The 21,405-nt window shown below is 42.4% G+C and overlaps 2 protein-coding genes across 4 annotated transcripts; both read left to right on the forward strand.

The window, feature by feature from the left end:
• Nucleotides 1-293: 293 nt before the first annotated feature.
• Nucleotides 294-5,671, forward strand: LOC104558315 (keratin, type I cytoskeletal 19). The gene is made up of 8 exons (XM_010202850.2): nt 294-858; nt 2,466-2,548; nt 2,864-3,020; nt 3,264-3,425; nt 3,563-3,688; nt 3,820-4,040; nt 4,837-4,865; nt 5,378-5,671. Exons 1-8 carry the CDS (start codon nt 409-411, stop codon nt 5,407-5,409), a joined length of 1,260 nt encoding a protein of 419 aa, XP_010201152.1. The 5' UTR covers nt 294-408; the 3' UTR covers nt 5,410-5,671.
• A 5,957-nt stretch (nt 5,672-11,628) lies between these two features.
• On the forward strand, nt 11,629-18,564 carry LOC104549972 (keratin, type I cytoskeletal 15). 3 transcript variants are annotated; one of them, XM_062018708.1, is made up of 8 exons: nt 11,629-12,186; nt 12,875-12,957; nt 13,786-13,942; nt 14,430-14,591; nt 14,736-14,861; nt 14,999-15,219; nt 18,178-18,214; nt 18,478-18,564. In XM_062018708.1, the coding sequence occupies exons 1-8, from the start codon at nt 11,629-11,631 to the stop codon at nt 18,562-18,564; spliced, it is 1,431 nt and encodes a 476-aa protein (XP_061874692.1). The 3 variants fall into 3 exon arrangements, with proteins under 3 accessions (XP_061874692.1, XP_010205413.1, XP_061874694.1); XM_010207111.2 differs by lacking the exons at nt 18,178-18,214; nt 18,478-18,564 and adding exons at nt 15,987-16,012; nt 16,540-16,622; XM_062018710.1 differs by lacking the exons at nt 18,178-18,214; nt 18,478-18,564 and having other exon boundaries at nt 11,743-11,815; nt 11,930-12,186; nt 14,999-15,247.
• Nucleotides 18,565-21,405: the final 2,841 nt, after the last annotated feature.

The following is a 21,405-nucleotide window of genomic DNA, read 5'->3' on the forward strand; positions in this document are numbered from 1 at the left end:
GCGTTGGCTGCAACAGGCCTGTGAGCTTCCAGCCCCTTTGTTCCCACGTAGGTAAACTAGAACTAGATTGATGAATGCTCCCCTCAGCAGGGTGAGGCCTCCTCTGAATCCCACCTTTTGCTTCAGGAGGTAAAGGTCAGGGGGAGGGAATCAGCTCCTGTGTGCGAAGGTATTTGGGAAAGAAACACAGCCCACTTCATAGCAACTGACCAATAAGAGGAATTGCTGTGTTGGCAGAAGGCTTAGGGCTGATAAATTCCACAGGTTTCAGATAACACATTCTGGAGACAACTCCCATTGTCACAGGCATAAAATAGGTGGGGTGGGGGAACAGGAGCACACACTCCTGCTTCAGGATCAGAAACTGTGTGAGCTGCAGCTTGGGTTAGGTCCCAGGTATTTCTTACCATGGCCACTTACAGCTTCAGGCAAACAACCTCTTCTGTGTCAGGGGGACCTGGGGTCTCCTCGGTCCGTTTTGGTGGAGGTTCCTTTCGGGCTCCAAGCATCCATGGCGGATCTGGAGGCAGGGGTGTGTCAGTCTCTTCCGCTAGATTTGTCTCTTCTGGCCTAGGAAGCGGCCTGGGTGGTGGATATGGAAGCAGTTTTAGCAGCAGCTTTAGTGGTGGTTATGGTGGTGGTTTGGGTGGCGGCGATGGCCTCCTCTCAGGAAACGAAAAGGCAACTATGCAAAGCCTGAACGAACGCCTTGCATCTTACCTGGACAAAGTCCGTGCGCTGGAAGAAGCAAACTCTGATCTTGAAGTCAAAATCCGAGATTGGTATCAGAAACAAGGGCCAGGCCCAGCTCGGGACTACAGTTCTTATTACAAGACTATTGAAGACCTTCGAGACAAGGTAGGTGCTAACTACTGAAAAATCGTCCCAGATTTGCACTTAAGAAACATAAAAACCCAAAGAGAAAGAAACTTCACTAGAAAATGCCCAGAAGGCATTGCAGTCTATGAAAAGTAATAGAAGGTGAAATGAATATGCAATGATTGGGTGGGGTGGGCAAAGAAAATTATCAGTATGGAATTATCTACTTCAAAAAAAGTTAACCAAGGGAGTGTACAAACCAGTCTGAGATCTCTGCTTTTAACAAAGCGTGTATCTATACACACAGAGACACACATACGTACACACATGCTGTTCATATGCACATACATGACCAGTTAACTCATCTGTGACCATATCTACCCTGCTAACTACAAAGAGAGCCAAATAATGACAGCAACCTACCCGTCTCTGTCGTGTGTTACCTGCCAAATAGCTTGAAAAACTTCAAAGGCATGTATGTGCTTCTTGAACAATAGAAATAACGACTGGTGAAGTGAAATTTTGTAAATGTGAAGGCTGCAGCTCAAGATTTCATCACCATGCATTTATTTTTCTTTTGGATTTCACTTACTTAAGCTTGGAAGTGAAATAAGAGTGCTGAAACACTTGGCTTAGGGAAAAAGGAAGTAGCAGACACGAAGCAATTAATCCCATATATAAATGCAGGATGTGCCCCAATAGCCCATGGGTGCCTGATAACAGATTACTGTGAGATGATACACACCCTGCAAAACATAGGTTCTGGCTGATTAAACTATGTAAATAAATGAAAGAAAACTTGAGGTTTAGTTTTCACAGTTCAGCCTGGAGTTCATGACCGCTCCCATGCAGTTTGCTTTCTCCTTGCTTCAACCCAGTCACAGTCTGACTTCAAAAACCGAACCCTGGTAAATGCAGAATTGGCAATCAGATCTTTTGCTTTCAGCATTCTTCTTCCTGTCTTTTATTGCCCTCAGTTAGAGGAGAGAAAATGTTGTTCCAGCTGTTTTTGTGGATGATCTTTCAAGTTTTAAAAGTGGCAGGCAAAAAAACCCCATGCTCTCTGGGTAAAAATTAACAGGGATTCCTTCTAAATACACAAGATTTCCTTTCATGATGCAACAGAATAATCAGTAAACACTATCCTGGGTATTCTGGGAAATAAAAATGTGTTCAAAGACTGGACAAATGCAGCATAAACCTACACTGTTCATAAAGCACAAACATGTAATCACACAAACCTTAGAATCACTCCCAATGGTACAGAAAATGTGTAATGAGAAAAAATTCTGCCAAGAGGGGTCTTCAGATTTTTCTCTCTTTGCAGCTCTCCAGGAGATAAGTTCCTTGCCTCCATCCTAAAATATCACCCACCTCCTGGCTCACCAAAGTCCTGTCCCTCTAAAACAGCACATAGTTCTGTCTCAGTGTGGGATCTATGCATAAATCACAAACCTGGCAAAAGTACTGTGATAAATCTGTGCTGCTCATGTGCTGTGGATCGTTGATACTTTCCTACTGAGATCAAACAAATGCACTTATATTCGGCTGCAGATGATATAGAATATTAGCTCTTTTATCTTCAGATCAGGAAAGAAGATAACACAGTTGTTTCAGCCTCAGCAATGAACTCTTGTTGTTTGTAGATCCTCGATGCCACTATCGACAACGCGAGGACTGTCTTGCAGATTGACAATGCCAGGCTGGCTGCCGACGACTTCAAAACCAAGTGAGTAGTTCCTGAAAGCAAGCAAAAAAAATCCTTGTTGGCCCAAAGGATGGTGGCTATGGAAAAAGAAAGGAATGCATAAAATCTCTGCATGAACACCAGTTTGATCCTCTTGCAGTTCAGCTCTTTATGTATTTGCTGAAAGCACCATGTGCACCATGAACAATTTTACACCATGGGGGGAAATTCAACACTGGATGACTTTTGCTACATCACAAACCCTCCACAGCTGGTTGCTTTTATAGGAAATGATGTGGTCCCTGGTGGGCTGGCTTAATCAGCTAACCTGGATGGTTTTGGTTTTGTTTTTTTAAGGTTTGAGACGGAGCAGGCTCTGCGCATGAGCGTGGAGGCCGATATCAACGGCCTGCGCAAGGTCCTGGATGAGCTGACCCTGGCCAGAACAGACCTGGAGCTGCAGATTGAGAACCTGAAGGAGGAGCTGGCCTACCTCAAGAAGAACCATGAGGAGGTAAAAAAATGCCCAAGAAATGAGTTTGACAGTGACATTAGAAAAACCTTTTGTAGAAAAGTTGGAGTCTCTGGGCTCTCCAATAGTGAATAAAACAATTCTGTGTAGAATGGGAAGCTAGAGATACTCCCTGCAAGTAAGGGCAGTCAGCCAGAAAACAAACCTTCAAGAAATAATGGAAAGTTAGTAATGTTTTCAGCTTATGATTATGCTCTTTTATCTTCCTCTGCCATGTCCACATAGGAAATGAGTGCCCTGGCAGGGCAAGTGGGTGGCCAAGTCAGTGTTGAACTGGACTCTGCTCCAGGCATTGACCTCTCCAAGATCCTGGCTGATATGAGAGACCAGTATGAACACATGGCTGAGAAGAACAGGAAGGATGCTGAGACCTGGTTCCACAACAAGGTAGGAGAAGCTCCATACTACACAAATAGTAACAAAAACTTCAGTGAAAGATAGAAAGTAATTACTAAAACACAGAGAAATCCGCTGTGAAAGCCTTGTAACCTCTACTGAAAGCTTTAGTGCTTTCCCTGTTTCAGACTGAAGAGCTGAACCGTGAAGTAGCTATCAATACTGAGCAACTGCAGAGCAGCAAGACTGAAGTCACTGACCTAAGACGCACCTTCCAAGGGCTGGAAATTGAGCTTCAGTCCCAGCTCAGCATGGTACGGTAAAATTTGCACTGCATGACCCCCCTCACACTGAGATGGGTACATATTCCCCTCCCTACAGAGAGAGAGTCTTTCATCTGACTGCAACCTTCCTGTGGTTTCCTCTCCAACCTCTCTGCTCTCAGAAAGCAGCTCTGGAAAGCACCTTGGCAGACACAGAAGCGCGTTACAGTGCCCAGCTGGCGCAGATCCAGGGCCTGATCGGCAGCATCGAGGCGCAGCTGGCTGAGCTCCGAGCTGATATGGAACGCCAGAACAGCGAGTACAAGATCCTCATGGATATCAAGACCCGACTGGAGGAAGAGATCGCTACTTACCGACAGCTCCTGGAAGGCCAAGAGTCCCAGTGAGTAACTCTAGTCACTGCAGGAAACCCTCTTGCTTAGCCTCATAGAGCTTGGCACGGTGCTCATTTGCCACAGGGCCTCAGTAAACGCCACTTCAGATACTCCACGGTTCTAAATCTTACAGCAAATTAATTTTTCTGGACCATGGTGGAGCTAGAAATGTTACAGTTCTCATTTACACTGAGTCCTTCAAAGAGTTTCTAAACAAAAGGCAAACTGACAAGGAGTACAAGTGATTAAATGCAACTAGCAGTTGAAATAATAAGTAATTGTTCATTGCTTGACAGCCAGGAAACGTAGTGCAGTTAGTAATGTTTTACAGAATGTAAGGATTGATACCAAATTCCCATAGACTTCTTGTTACTAGTTAAAGTATCTCTTACCCCCTAGGAATTAGTGTAGAAGAAAATACCCTGAAGAAAAGTGAAGGCAGAGGAGAGAGCTGTTTTCAGGCAGCCATTAAGTGGGACTCCCACGTGGGAGCCCAGCTATCTGCCATTTCACACACAGCCTGAAGGAGGAAACTATCTCATAGCCTGGAACAACAACAAAAAAAGCTATTTCCTCTATTCCTTCTTTTCCATAATTGCCTTTTCCCAGTGCAATTGTTTATAAATATATTTCCTAGAACAATTCTCTCTCCTGAGCTAAGAGAGAGAGAGCAAGGAAATGACCATCTCTTTTCTGACTGTCTACAAAATGAGGCTGACTGATATATTGCTTTCATACATCCTCGTCTCATATACCACTTGGCACATTACCTCTCCTTTCAACCGTTTTCTCTTTGTTCTACAGGATGTTCGGCCCCATTTCCAGAACTGGTGGTAAGAATTCTTTCCTTTAAGAAACTTTTAGGAGTCAAAAAAGCTTTATTTTCTAAAAAGAATTATACAGACATCATGATAGTTGTGACCATTCTAGAGAATGGGCTGCTACACTGCTCCGTGTCACAGAAAAAAACAACCCATTAAGTTATAAAGGATTACTCTGGATATAATTTAATACATTTCAGTCATTACAAGATGTCAGACATCAGAAAAAGATCTCAGACTATGCTACAGTAAAGGCTAAATAAAGCACAAAGCTTAATCGTTTCCCCAGATGAAAGGATACATGAAATTTAAGCTTGGCCAGCTCAGGGGAATTGTATGAACATGCAGGTAAAATTTGTCTTGAGCTTTTAAAGGCCAGCTGTTCTGTAAAAGCGATGCATGATTCAAATCAATGCCATGAAGAATGAGAGACAAGACACAACCTAAGCTCAAGGCCCGCTGCAGAGTGGTCTCAGCATGTTATGCTTAAGTAATTGCTGTTCTTTCTCTCCATATGACTACAGACAAAAGAGACAAGCTGGCAGATGGAAAATAATAGCTGAAAGTCGTCCAAATGTCATCTTCAAAATGAGAAAAAGCAGACAACACACAGGAATGGAAATGCAGAGGAATCACTCTAAACTGTTGGAAATTACTGTCTTTAAGTACATAAAATTCTCAGCCACACAAAATTTAGGTAGATTCATCCATTTAGTGGTGATTAATTTGTGTATTGGGTTAGCTTTTCAATTACTTCTAGCTCTTTCATGTACTGAATTGCTATATCTGTTCTAATAAAGATAATCTTCTTCATGCAATCTTAACTTCTTTTGAGTTATTATTTCTGAACTTTGGCTTTAATGAGGCAGCAAGTAGCTACTCAGCTTCCTCAACAAGCCAATATTCACAGTGTCTGGGTGGCTTGAGCTCTATCTCCACCTCCTTCTGCTAGCAGAAGCTCTCAATATGGAGGCAACAGCATCCTCAGCCCCTCAGAGTGGGGAATGTAAGAGTGACATGCTCCTCACTACAATGGCTGAAGAGCAGTAGCAGGGAGATGTTAAGTCATTCTGGTAAATGTCTGGGAGATATTTCATTAGGGTAAAACTGGAAAGCTGTTAAAATGGCTTGAAGTCCCACAGAAACAAATAGGAGTGAAAACAGTTGTGAGGTTTCTTCACTCACTTTCCCAGTACACACCTAAAGTTAAAGGTAAAGGTAAAGGTAAAGGTAAAGGTAAAGGTAAAAAACTTCTAGGAAGAATTTTAGCCACACTTTTTCTCGTACTACTGAAAGGCTATTAACCTAGATGAAATTCTAGATGTAACCACTTCTAGCTCAGGCCCAGAAATCAGTAATTTCCTTTCCAGCTACCTCTTTGACAGCTTACAGCCAAGGAAACTTTTCAGGATTTGTGCTAACATAAAATCATGGCTATAGCCTAATGACCACATTCCCGCCTCCCACTATTACTAAAGGTACATGCTTAGCTCGTCAGCTGAGGGTGACATAGAAACCACTATATCACAGAATAAGAGAATCTCGAGGGTTGGAAAGGACTTTGAAAGCTCATCCAGTGCAACCTCCCTGCCAGAGCAGGACTACCTAGAGTAGGTAGCACAGGAACTCATCCAGGTGGGTTTGAATGTCTCCAGGGAAGGATACTCCACAGCCCATCTGGGCAGCACCTTCCAGTGCTCCCTCACCTCAACAGGGAAGAAGTTTTCCCTTGTGTTTCTTTGGAACCTCTTCTGTTCCAGCTTGTACCCATTGCCCCTTGTCCTATCATTGGCCATCACTGAGAACAGCCTGGGTCCATCCTGCTGACACCCACCCTTTAAGTATTTGTAAGCATGAATAAGGTCCAACCCTCAGTCTCCTCCAAGATAAAAAGCCCCAGCTCCCTCAGTCTTTCATCAGAAGGAAGATGCCCAGACTAAAAGTACCCCAATTCTGCACTCCTCCAGACCATCTTGCAGCCTGTGTTTCAGGGAGCCATCATTAAATCCTTCAGCACTTCTCCCCTTGGAGAGAATAATTACTTCACCCTTGTTTGTAACTAGATGTTCCTAACAGATGAATGAAGTGTCCACATAGAAAGGAGCATCCCAAAGCTACGGACCTCCTTTGTCAAGGTTGAGCAATCCTCCTTGATACATAGGTGCTGGTGCTTGGTTTTGATCCAGCAGTGACTCAAGTGACCTGTCAACATCAGTTGTCAAGTATTGACATGGACAATCCCAGTTTAGGCTCTGGAAATCTAGCATGATGGCATTAGGCGGTGGCTTCACTATGACAGAGAAAACCTGTGACACGAAAGAAAAACAGTCACAAAAAGCAAGAATCAGCAAAGAGACGTAGAGAAAAGGGTAAGATGAGAAGAACAGGGGTTGAAACAAGTGTAGAACTGAAAGTGAACCGTGGCATGAAAAGCATTGGCACACATGAGATGCGAGTGGCTCTTGCAGTTCATCCATATATATGGTCTTCGCTTCGGGAGAGCAAGAAAGGTCTGGTGCATTACTGCTTCAATACAGGCTGTTCCTGAGTGCTGCAACAGTTAGACCTAGAATCCCTCTCAGGTGAAAGAAAAAAAACAGCTCCAGGTCTCATGTTTATTCTTAACAAACTCCCTGAGAGCAAGTCCTCATGACAAAACCAGAGTATGAGACAACTGGTGCAGAAGTCTGGTGTTGTGTGGCTGAAAATGTGAAAGCGTGACAAGAAATTCCCATACTCCAAGAATGCAAAGTTTAAATTATAAAGACACTTTGCAAATGTATATTTTGACTAAAAGATTTTATTTTAAAAGACTCGGTTAAATGCAGGATTAGGAAAAAAAGGATTAACTGTTTGAAAGTGTTTTAGAGGTTAAAAGTGCCAAGAATTAAATGAATTAATCCTGCTAAAGAGACTGGGGACTTGAGAGACTTGAAAGAATCTTGAAAAGGATATAATTTTGGGGTTTAAAGCCTAATTTTAATTTTAGTTATAGTTTTATTGATTTTGTCCCATATTTTTTCAGACAACAAAGGATTTCTGGTGGAATGTTTAATATAAAATCACTCGGAGACTATAATTTTAGAGTTTGCTTCAGAAACAAAAAAGTTTTCTATAAAAGTTATGTAATGTCTGAATGATGACTTTCTAAGCAAAGACTGAGACGAGAAACAAGCTGCTTCTTGAATGGAACTCTGTCCTCCTGAAAGGAGAGGCTAAAGTGTGTCAACTCGGTTAATCCCGTAACAGAAGTAATAAAAGAGTTTACACAGCACAGACATGTCAGGGAACATCGCCCCAGAAAGCTCTGCGGAAGCATGACAAACCAGGGAGCTTGTGCATCACACTACAACGCTGAGTGCTCTGCAAGGGATGAAACTGTATGTCAGATATTGGATAAAATATCCTAGAGTGAAGCCAGTGAGAACAGAATGAAGGCATAAGCTTGAAACAGCTTTATTTCAGGAGCTGTTTGGCTTCAACTTCCTCGTGTAGACCATAAGAAGGAAAAATTGTAGACTGAAGTTTGCATTCCAGTAGCAAAAACAGTTGAAGGAAGAATGAACAGAGCAACACAGATCTCTGCCAGGACAGACATAGCAGCCATTTGGGATGTTAATTCAAAGTCCTAAGAGTCCTAATGAATCTGCAAGCATTTCAAACCTCACAAATTTAGAGAAATGTAACTGTTTGTTCTTTTAAAAAGTCAGATATAGTTAAACTACAGAAATAGCAATTGAAAAGAGGAATATGGGTCTATGTAGAATTGAATATATATCTAGAATTGAGCTAAACCCAGGTGATTTTCACATACTTCAAATTCAGAGAAGAAATTAGATTCACCAAAACACTTCTGATTTCTAAATTTTCACTAAATTAAATACCAAACAAATACCAAACTGCATCTAATTTTTCACCAACACAAGCTTTGCCTTACACAGTCAATTATAAAGTGATATAATGTATGTAGGTTTTGATATGGAAGCCTTCAATAAAACCACAAAACACACCACCCCCCCCCCCCCCCCCCCCCCCCCAGTGTCTGGCAAATCTCAGTGCAGAGATACAGACTTATTTCTCTTTCACCAGAAGAGTCAATATTCATAAACAGGCTCTCAAAAGGGAAGGTTTTCTGTGTAGGAAAATACCTGTGAAGCTCAGCAACAGAAGCAAGCTGGAAATAAACGATCTACAACCAACCATCTCCAAACTTCACAATGCTTCCTTTTCTTGGATTTGCCTTTGGTTGGAAAATATTATTGTCAATCTCTAGTAAGATATTAGGATGTGTTTAGAAGTAGCTGTTTAACGTGAAAGAAAACATAGCAAAGACAATGAAGGCAGGGCTAAGCCTCAGGTCTGCAAGTGCTGCACTCTGCAGTTACAAGCTTTTGCTTGTGAGAGATACGCCCTGAGGACTGAAAATTGAAAAAGCCACAGAATCCTCACCACTATGGTTTTCAGAATTATGTTATAGGACATAATCTATACTGGCTGCTTGATTTACTTCGATTTTGGTGGTTTTTTTTGCAATGGCAAATAACCTACAGGAATGAAACAGCTTTGTATCTGCTCTCTGTTGTTTATCAGTGTTCACCTGATAACAATCGGGAGCATACAGGGCACTTTACAAAGCAACAGCATGTATTTCTTCATCAAGCTTCCAAAGAAGTTGTAAAGACCGAGTAAAAGAACACTGAATGAAAAATCCCCAAAGTTTCCTGTTAAAGTTTATGGTGTTTTCCAGAACTGATTTTGCTAGATTTTTCTTTTAAACCGAGCTTGATCTTGCTTTTTGTGGGATCATCCAGAGTTAAATAGACCCAAGCAGCATGCACACCTCGGGATATTTACATTACAGGGGTCTCAAAGGAACACTTTTTTCTCTTTTGGGGAATTTGTCTAAACTTGTTTCCTGAGATACTAACTGTTGGAAATACATAGATTTGGCAAGCGATGCAGAACCATTAATCTGCCCAACAGCAAAACTGAACCACTGTGGCACACATCCAGGTTCAGTTTGAAACATGTTTCCACAACTGCGAAACACTTCATCTTTTCTAATCAGCTGAAAGATGAGTGGACATACTCAGAACATGGTTGTTCTGCTGCTTATCACAGCTAGATTTCTGATATTTCTCCCCTCCCAAGTGCATATCTCTTTGTAAAATGGCTGTACACTTCCCTGAGTCTGCATTAAAGACTCAGCTGAGACTTTCAGAAAACTCCTCAGATTGTACCAACAATTGATACAAACATTGGTTTATCTGAATTCACCTATCCTAAACTCTATGTATGATCAAAAACTGCTAAAAGCAACACTCTCCTCATTATGTTGTCAGCAAACATAGATTTAGAGATATATATATATCTATATATATATATAGATAGATATATATATATATGTTTTAATTTAAAATTAACATGTTGGTAGATCCTAACTAGAGACCAGAGAAAGTTTCTTCTATCTTCACTTCAGCCTTGCTTTTCCCTCTCCTCTCAGTTTCTGTAAAACCATCATATGTCTCAGTAGCAACTTTTTGGTCTATCACACCCCAACTTCTGCAGCTACACTTTGTGCTTTCATCTGAAGAATGTCACCATGTTGTGCAAGGAGAATGGGGATCTTTTTCAAACCCCATGCTATTGTCACGCTCCCCACACAGACATTATCCCCAGTGACACACCTCATCAGGGCAAACAAGCAGTTAATACTTCCTTAAAAATCTCAATTTGCAAAGAAATTAGGCAATATTGAACAGAGTTGGATTGCTGAATTGAACTGAATTGCCTTTTGAATTTCACTAGCAAATGATGAGGTCTGAAATACTCTGGGGTTTCAAACTCCCACTTTCAATGAAAGATTGCGACTCTTCTAAGTGCTCCTAAAATCTTATTTTCAATAATTACTTCATTTCATAGTACATCCTGGCATTGAACATATTTATGGCTGTGTGAACAATGTCATCTTAAACCCAACTTGTTCAGGTTTTCCAAAAGTACCAGGAACTTATTCCTCCCATATTTCTCATTTTCATGGAATTATTTCAATCCTGTATTACCCTTCTTGACTAATTCACAAGCATCAGTAAATAAACTGTGCCCACATCTCCTTGTACATTGCCATGTGCACATTTTTCCTCATGCAATGCTATGGCTACATGCTATTTTTGTCTTAAACATTCAGACTGCAAAATGTGAAGATTAGTTCCCAGCAAAGTACAGGAGTAAGAATGTAACAAATTCCAAATCTGTAATGGGAAAAAATTCTAGATAGAAAAGAAACAAGAGTGAGATGAACTGATGATTGTACATTTTTCAATGAAGTGGGAATTCTACTTAAACTTCATTCTCAGTATAAGTTTATTTTCTTAAAATAGCCATGGTGACTGTAGTAAATGGGTACGTGGGTGTGGTTGAACTCACTGTTTTCCCATTCTTAATTCTTGAATGTCAGAGAAGTAAACTCCAAGATTCAGAACTATAGCCTGAAGAAAAAACACTCATCTGAATCATCTCTTTTGTTTAATTAAGAAAAGAAAACCCAAGCCCTAGCCCCTGAGATGTACAGCCAGCTCAGTTGGTAAGGAATGTCATCAGAATTGGCCTCACCTCTAGGGAGGAGAAATTTTGGAGGGAGGGCTGCAGGTTGGGTTTGTCTCCTAACACCCTCTCTTAAGGATATAAAAGAAGCACCAGTGCAGTGAAGGCACACACTTTCCTCTCCTAAAACTAAGCTGAGCAACTGCCTTTGGCACCTACCTGTGCTGCAGCTATGGCTACTTCCTTCATACAGAGCTCTTCTTCTACCTATGGTGGTGGCTTTGGTGCGGGTGGAAGCAGCAGCTCTCGCCTTTCCTCAGTCCGCACAGGAGGAACCTGCCGAGCTCCAAGCATACATGGAGGATCTGGTGGCAGGGGTGTCTCCATCTCTTCAGCTAGGTATGTCTCCTCTGTAGGAGGTGGATATGGTGGTGGCTTGTCTTCTGGTTTTGGTGGTGGTTATGGAGGAGGCTACAGTAGCTTTGGCGGTGGTGCAGCCTGTGGCTTTGGTGGAGGGGCTGGCTTTGGTGGAGGCGCTGGCTTTGGTGGAGGTTTTGAACTTGGTGGTGGCTTTGGTGGTGGTGATGGCCTTCTCTCTGGAAATGAAAAGATAACCATGCAGAATCTGAATGATCGTCTGGCCTCGTACCTGGACAAGGTACGAGCACTGGAAGAGGCAAATTCTGATTTAGAAGTTAAAATCCGAGACTGGTATCAGAAGCAGGCTCCTACCAGCCCAGCCCGGGACTACAGTCATTATTACAAGACCATTGAAGATCTCCGAGACAAGGTACGATGTTTGTATATAGAGGAGTCATAAGAATGCATTAGGATTTTGGAACTGCATATTCTACTTCTTTGAAATAAGCTAAAATAAATACTGAGTTTCCCAACCCCAAATCTGTTGTGGTCATGAGCATTCTGGCAGAAAACGGCACATTCTGCTCAGTTTGAAAACTAAACATGTTATCCTGAAAATGTGATGCTTGTCCAAATTAAAATGTTAGCTACCAGTTAGCAAAACGTGGCCAAATATGTTTATAATCATCAATATGTTTACTCAGTAACAAAATAGTAAAGAATCAGACAAATAGGTCTCCAAGTCTGAAAAAAGATGTAGTTCTCTTAGCTGCAGATAGGACCAGATGTCCCACAAATGCATCTTCTAATTGTGTTTCTAGTTTGGGTTACTCAAAGGTATCTCAACTCTGTTTTACTTATGGATTGTGGAAAAAAAGCTTAACCTGTTTGGTTTGTCTCTAGAAAAGCTGCCAGAACTACAGTGTGATCAAAGGGCAACACAATACTTTGGAGTGGCTATTGCAATCCAAAAAGTGTGTTCCTCCAGTGACAACTGGAGGTTCCTTGTTTCCTCCCCTCTTTGATGGTTTACAGCCTCAGTAACTCTATGTGCTCAGGATCATGATATTTCACTCTTATTCACAGAAATCTTTTTTGTGTGTGTGTTTAATTGCCAGATCCTTGCAGCTACTATTGACAATTCCAGGGTCATTTTGGAGATCGACAATGCCAGGCTGGCTGCGGATGACTTCAGACTGAAGTAAGTTTACCTGGAGCACACTTGTATTCTCTCTCCTCATCTCTGTCTCTCAAAACACCACAGATAGGCACCTTCCCTTGATAACTTCTGATCCCAGCCAAAGAATCAATGTGATGATCAATTCAGAATATAAAGCTGATAGGACACAATATCCAGATCACTGAGCTGTTCACCTAATAAGTAATAGTTCATATCTGAATTTTTAATGATGCTCTTAACTACTTTCACTAACCTAAATCATGGGAGAGCAGGAAGATGGGAATAGGTTAAAAGGAATAGAGTAGTGTGAAAAGATCACTGCTCAGCTGCAGTGGTTCCCTCTCTTGGGGTCTGGCTTATTCAGCTCATGGACTTAGCAGTACACCAGACACTGCGGAAAGGATGACAAAGCTACTTGCAAAACAGATTTACCTCACAGTGATGTGCCTACAGGTTTATATTTTCATATTCTCTAGTGTTCTAGACAGACCTGGGCACTCTCTGCTTTCCTTTGCAGCAAATATGAGACTGCAAATGGACTGTCTACTTTTCTACTGATGCCAATAGTCGTTATTAGGTTCTGCAAAGTGAAATGTCACTTAATCCCCAAGAATAAAATCATATGGGAATTTGTGCACTTTTTATATGTACTTTTTTATATATATGTACTTTTCATAGTTGGATGTTGGAAAAATAATCTTTCCTCACTTTACACTTCTTTTCACTACGTGTGTTTTCATTTACAGCCCACTGTTCCTCCCACGTTCAGTTTAAAATTTCGTTGGTTTATAGCTCTATTGAATGCCAACTCGCAGATATTCCAGTGCTCATTTCTTTTTTAAACTGCAGATATGAGAATGAGTTGTTCCTGCGCCAGAGTGTAGAGTCTGACATCAACGGCCTGCGCAGGGTCCTGGATGAGCTGACTCTGTCCAGAGCTGACCTGGAGATGCAGATTGAAAACTTAAAGGAGGAGCTGGCCTACCTCAAGAAGAACCATGAGGAGGTGAGAGTCCATAACAGAGCAAAGAAACAATTACTTGTCTTTGGAATTTTTGCCTCTCGGGTAGGGTGGGGTAAATAGAAACACATACACACACACACACAGAGAAAGAACGACAACATTACAGTGTAAGAAGAAGAAAAGTGTCATATTAAAATAATTCAAAGGGTTTCCTGAGAAGTGCTTCTCTGATTCCAAACCATTCAGACCTGTGAGTTGCAGTTTGACATGCATAAACACATGACACTGAGACAATTAAGCTCCATAGCATACGTGTAAGTTACATGTAAATGTAAGTGTTCTGTGTGTGAGTACACAGAGAGAAGCACATGCAGTGAGAAAGAAAATGTGGGTAACGTTTTTTATGTGTGTTCCAACTGTGATAGCTGATAATAAAAGTACTGTGTGCCACTGCATGGATTGCTGATGGTAAAGTCTAGGAGAAGAGAGAGGCTCATCATTTTGTGTTCTCTGCCTTCTGCCTGTTCAGGAGATGAAAGAGTATTCAAACCAACTAAGTGGAACAGTCAACGTGGAAATGGACGCGGCTCCTGGCATCGACCTGACCAGAATTCTCGCTGAGATGAGGGAACAGTATGAAGCTCTGGCTGAGAAGAACCGTAAAGATGCTGAAGCCTGGTTCTTCACTCAGGTAGTTATGCCAATAAATGTCAAACTGATGCACTGGCTTATTGTTACTGCATCAGCAGATGGGACGGGCCCTCCCCTTCTCAGAAGATTTGAAAATGTTTTTGTACGGTATGTGAGCAATTTTACAGTTGTTTTTTCCTTTCAGACCGATGAGCTGAACCGTGAAGTAGCCACCCATACACAACAGATACAGACGAGCAAATCAGAGATCACAGAACTGAGACGCACAGTCCAGAGCCTGGAGATCGAGCTCCAGTCACAGCTTAGCATGGTATGGGGCTGCCCCAAGCACTTCACAAGTCACTGCTAGTACACTCTTCCCTTTCTCCCTCTCTATCTTGGCTTCCCTTAGACTCCTCCTCTGTGGAACAAATCTGTGTGCTAACCTATTCTGACATTCCCTTCTAGAAAGCTGGACTGGAAGCCAACCTGCGGGATACAGAAGGACGGTACTGTGCCCAGCTGGCACAGATTCAGGCCCTTATCACCAGCGTGGAGGAGCAATTGAGTGAACTTCGATGTGACATGGAGCGTCAGAACCAGGAGTACAGAATGCTCATGGACATCAAAAGCCGCCTGGAGCAGGAAATCGCCACGTACCGCCAGTTGCTGGAGGGCCAGGACGCTCAGTACGTTACTATACACAAAATCTTGTGATGATTAGATAAGGTTAACAACACAACATATTGTAAAGCAGTAATTTGTGGTTGCTAAGCCGACTCCAGAGTACTAAATTACACTCGCTGCATACACAGCCTTTGGAGTAATGGCAAAAGCCCAACAAAATCCCAGGCAGTGCTGTAATTCATGATAAATCTCAAAATCTACTGATGTGAAAATACAAATGCAACCATTTTGACTGTGACGAATTTAGAAGACACCAGATACTATATGTGTCTCACATAATCCTCTTGTTGCACTGGAAAAACAGCCTCCAGCCTGAACTAACCTATGCAAACCTGTTCTCAGCATTTCTTTAGCTCTTGGTTTTGCCTACACGTGCACAGAGGTGCATCCACCAGTAGTCCCAATATCTTACTTTAATAAACTCTACACTTTAATGCCTATTTCTCTGATCTACACATGGAATTACTTTTGATTTCTGAGGAGGAAACAGCTCTTTAAATTGTTTTTAGACTATGAGAGTTTGAGAAGTGAATAGAGACATAGCAGGACCAAGAACTGGTCTGACTGCTGCTCATGTTTCTTATCAGGCACATAAAAGTCACCTTCAAAGCAGAAATCACCTTAACTATCACACTACTAACAACACACCCGCTGAAAGCAGCAGTGTGAAATCCTGGCTCTTCACATACAGTGGTTCCTACGTGGATCAATGGTTTCAGTGGACAGGGTCAGTGCTGGTCATTAATCAAATATTTCTTCTTTTCTACAGGCTGTCAGGAGTGAACCCTAAGGATGGTAAGAAAAGTTTTTATTTAAAGAGGGGATGAAATGAATTAGTAAAATAGGATTAAATAAACCAAATAATCCTCTTTTTTTGACTGAGGATTTCTTCTTGCTAACAGAGATTACCTTCTCTCCTCCATGACCACACTAAGTTTCTCACTTAGAAACAAACAAAAACCAATACTTTATCTTATTTTATGTGCACTTTTGAAATCAGTAGCTTGCCAAAATGATTGCACGGACTCCTCAAGGGGTTTAACAATACTGAAAGCTCCAAAAAGATTGCTAAATTCCTCTGCTGATTCACACAACATACGAGACACATCCAAACCCACCGTGTGATGTGCGCTCTTCAGATCTACTGGATGAGAACGAGTAGGGAGAGAAGATAAGTTGTAAAGGCTGTTTCGCCTTTGATATGTGGAAAAGATCTTGTGAGGAAACAAATGAAAGACCCCCACTGCACACCTCTTCAATGTGTTAGGGTGCCTTTATTTTTTTTTCCTCTGGTTGAATTCTTTTTTTCTCTCTTACAACAGCACATCTGAGTCTTGGAAGAGTTCGTGGGAGCCTGGAAGATGATGCGAAATCTGGTTCAACTCGTGAAAGGAGATTCCAGTAAAGAAATACTGAATCTCCTCTTGGATATGACACCATATTAAACCAGTGAAGCCTACACATTGGCTAATGCTAAGAGAAATAGCCTTTTCGTTCTGCCAAGTCACAAGAGTGTAATCCAAGAATGTGCAACAGCTTAATGTCTTTCCTTCAATTTGCTCTCCCTTTTTTTTTGTGATCTTTTGGCTGTAGAGGTCAGGGATGAGCAGCTTGTTTTCTGTCAGTAGCTTTATATTTTCCTTATGAAAGAGTCTATACAATAAAGTTTCTGCCTCGCTTGTGCAAATACATCCATTCTCATGTTGTTCTTTCGAAGGCAGTATGGCATTGCCACAGACGTGTCCGCACACACATCCCAACACAGTGCTTCCTGCAACCCCAACCAAGAGACAGGAGGTAATAACAGTAACTTCAACAGTAATAATAAATGACAATGAATGGACAGATATAAACTGACATTAGATTTTTCCAGGGATCTGAAACTAATATCAGTAAAAACTGACCCAGGCTGCCCAGGGAGGGTGTGGAGGCTCCTTCCTTGGAGGTCTTCAAAACCCACCTGGACACGTTCCTGTGTGACCTGATCTAGGTGGGACCTGCTTTGGCAGAGGAGTTGGACTGGATGATCTCTAAAGGTCCCTTCTAACCCCTACCCCGACCAAGTTGATTCTATGATGCAAAAAACCCTTAAGGTCTTTGTTGCAAATTCAAAGGGCACAAACACAATTCATGCACAAATAAATACATTCTTGCACCATTGCACAAAATTAGTATCTTTTCAAATATAGATATAGATTTATGCTCCTGCACTTCCTTCTGCAAAAAGACAAATTACTTTAGCTTTGCAGAAGCACTAGATAAAGTACAGGTGAAATGAACTGTTCAAGCAGCATTTGCTGTGACTATTCTGGTCTTCATACACAATGAAGAAGCTCATCAGTTGTGTCATTATTGTAGCTGTTATATTGGTAACACTGCCTTTTCTAAGCAGTAAGTTAGTTTGCTAAGCTACAGCAGTGTAATAAAAGAGAGATGCATGTAAAGACTTAAAAGGTTAGTGAATCTCAACTTGAGAAGCCTATAAAATTTGTGTATATAGACAATGTATTTCGCTATCCTGTTTGGAAAATTTGTCCTTAGCCTCATCACTGGGTGTTTCAATCCACACAATAGCATTTACAGAAATCATAGAATCATAGAATGGGAGGGGTTGGAAGGGATCTTTAGAGATCATTCAGTCCAACCCCTCTGCTGAAGCGGGTCCCACCTACGTCAGGTCACACAGGAACGTGTCCAGGTGGGTTTGAAGACCTCCAGAGAAGGAGCCTCCACACCCTCCCTGGGAAGCCTGGGCCAGGGCTCCCTCACCTCACAGGGAAAGTTTTTTCTTATGTTTAAATGGAACATTTTGTGTTCCAGCTTCATCCCATCACCCCTTGTCCTGTTGCTAAATACCACAGAAAAAAAAGTGACATCCCAACCTCCTGACACCCACCATTTAGATACTGTAAATATTAATGAGATCCCCCCTCAGTCTCCTCCAGACTAAACAGTCCCAGCTCCTGCAGTCTTTTCTCATCAGGAAGATGCTCCAGTGCCCTGAGCATCTTGGTAATCCCGTGCTGGCCTCTCTCCAGCAGTTCCCTGTTCCTTTTGAGATGGGAAGCCCAAAATGAAATCATTTCTAGAATTATGTATTTTATTTTCCTTCCAGCCTCATTAGAGCCACTTTTCTGGCATTTGAAAAAAGAAAAAATCTACGCTGTTGACAGCAGCCCCATGAACAAGGCTGCAGGACCATTGTATAACACTGATAAAACCCCCACACACTGCTGGTATTCTCACTGGAAAGAACTGAGAAGCAGATATTTCAAACTGCAGAAAAACAACATCACAATCTGCTAGAAAAAGAAAAACCAAGCAATACAAATTATGTGTTTTCCTGATCCAAAAATCAGGTGACTCCTATATATGGGTCAGACAGCAAGAGATAGAAATTCTACAGCCAAAGGCAGATATCCGTTTATATTTCAGGTGGAGGAGTAGAACCTGCAAGGGATGCTTGCAGGACCTGGACAGTGGAGAAGTCAAAATATTCTGCCTATACTTAAAACTGAAGCCTATATTTCAGCTCAGTTTGCTTTTAATGTTCCACTTCAGTAAAATAAGTACGACTCCCAAATAAAGCAGCTTGGGACCCTTCATTCCTTGGTCTTCACTAGCTTGGGCAGCTCTTCAGCTCAGGGAGAGACATTTGCATGGCACAAGGAGTCCTTCTCTGGAGACATTCCAAACCCACCTGGATGAGTTCCTGTGTGACCTACTCTAGGTGGTCCTGCTCTGGCAAGGGGTTTGGACTGGATGAGCTTTCAAGGTCCCTTCCAACCCTTGAGATGCTGTGATTCTGTGGAGAAGCCACTGTCTAATGGTGCCATCTGCTGACAACATCTCGTTTTCTCACTCAAATCACTGCTTCCATTCTGTAGTCTGTGGATTACAGAGGTAGCCAAAACCAAGTCCCTTAGTGCCAGCTTGACAAAGGAAAGCCGTGCCTTGTTTTCATGTTAGTTTTTCAGTCTTTTCAATGGATCTTCAACATGTGTTGATGAAAACTGTGTGTCGTTTTTTTCCAGTTTGAAAAGGCTGAGCTTCAGAGAAAACACTTCCTATGTGCCATATCACCTTTGGTTTGTACTATTTGCCACAAAAATTACAATGCTGTTTTTCATGATGGTATCATATTCCATGAAGCTATCAGGGAGTAGGGAAGAGACTCTTCTGTCTCACAAATTTCATCTGGAGTCCTGTGTCCAGTTCTGGGCTCCCCAGCTCAAGAGGGACAGGGAACTGCTGGAGAGAGGCCAGCAAAGGGCCACTGAGGTGATCAGGGGTCTGGAGCATCTTTCATATGAGGAAAGGCTGTGGCACCTGAGGCTGTCTAGTCTAGAAAAGAGGAGACTGAGAGGGGATCTTTCTCTGCAGAGAGAGACCTGAGAGTCCTGATTGATGATAAACTGAACATGAGCCAGCAATGTGCCCTCATGGCCAAGAAGGCCAATGGCAGCCTGGGATGCATCAAGAAGAATGTGACCAGCAGGTCAAGGGAGGTTCTTCTCCCTCTCTGCTCTGCCCTAGTGAGGCCTCATCTGGAGTCCTGTGTCCAGTTCTGGGCTCCTCAGCTCAAGAGGGACAGGGAACTGCTGGAGAGATTCCAGTGCAGGGACAGCAAAATGATCAGGGCACTGGAACATCTTCCATATGAGGAAAGGCTGCAGGACCTGGGGCTGTTTAGTCTGGAGGAGACTGAGGGGGGATCGCATTAATATTTACCAATATCTAAAGGGTGGGTGTCAGGAGGTTGGGACATCCCTTTTTTATGTTGTATCTATCAACAGGACAAAGGGTAAAGGGATGAAGTTGGAACACAAAATGTTCCACTTAAATATAAGAAAAAACTATTTCACTGTTGAGGTGAGGGAGCCCTGGCACAGGCTGCCCAGAGGGGCTGTGGAAGCTCCTTCTCAGGAGCTCTTCAAACCCACCTGGACACATTCCTGTCTAACCTGATCTAGGTGAACCTGCTTCTGCAGGGGGGTTGGACTGGATGAGCTCTAGAGGTCCCTTCCAACCCCCACCATTCTGGGATTCTATGATTCTAACATTTACCAATATCTAAATGGTGGGTGTCAGGAGGCTGGGACAGCACTTTTTTCAATGGTATCCAGCAACAGGGGAGGGGTGATAGGATGGAGCTGGAACACAAAAAGTTCCACTTAAACATAAGGACAGACTATTTCATTGTGAGTAAAGGGAGCTCTGACTCAGGCTGCCCAGGGAGGGTGTGGAGGCTCCTTCCTTGGAGGTCTTCAAGACCCACCTGGACACGTTCCTGTGTGACCTGATCTAGGTGGGAGCTGCTTCTGCAGGGGGGTTGGACTGGATGAGCTCTAATGGTCCCTTCCAACCCCCACCATTCTGTGATTCGATGAAACTGTCAGCTTCACCGCCAGGCAAGTTGTGCATCTCACCCAGTAATTTCATGTGAAACAAAGTTTCACTTAATAAAGTGTATTTTTATGTATATCTCTGTATTTCAGGGTAATATTTCACTGAAGTGGCTGAACTGCCATACTAGAAAATTCAACCTGAAGTTAATCCTCCGTCAGATGAACTTAAAAGCAGGATATCATTTGTCCTATTATAATTTGGGGGGTTTTTTTCTAGTTCATTTTTTGCCTCGCTCAAGTCTCACTCTCAAGCAGCAGGGCTGACACCCAACGGTAGCTATCAATAGCAGCCGTTATCAGAAGATTTTGTGATAGCCTTACCTTGTACTTACTGCAAAACCATATCTTCAGTGATTCATTTCCACAAACAATTAAAAATATTAGCATTTCCATACAACACGAGGAAGGAATATGTATTCAATGGAAATGTGACTGCTACAAAGCCAATCCCCAGGCGCTGATTAGAGCTGGTAGAGCCACAGGGAGGAGCTCGACACCTGCCCTACTCACAACAGGAGGAGGCTGCCCAGGAGAGGGAGAAGTGCAAGACCTTTAGTACATTTCAAATGAAACAGAGGAGAGGGGGGGAAAAATGCCTTCAGGTTTCTTGCAGGATAGTGTAACTCTGGTTTGCATGATCTCTCTGACTCCACCATTCAGAAAGAGTAAAATCTTGTTGAAGCGCTGAGCCTTCTGCTGCTGCGAAGGGAAACAGCTGCGCTGCTTCAGAGTGAGCCCGAGCCCAAATCAGCTTCCCACCTCCTCTCAAGCCTTCTGCTT

Source organism: Colius striatus, chromosome Z (assembly GCF_028858725.1).
Source record: "Colius striatus isolate bColStr4 chromosome Z, bColStr4.1.hap1, whole genome shotgun sequence".
Taxonomy (NCBI): Eukaryota; Metazoa; Chordata; class Aves; order Coliiformes; family Coliidae; genus Colius; species Colius striatus.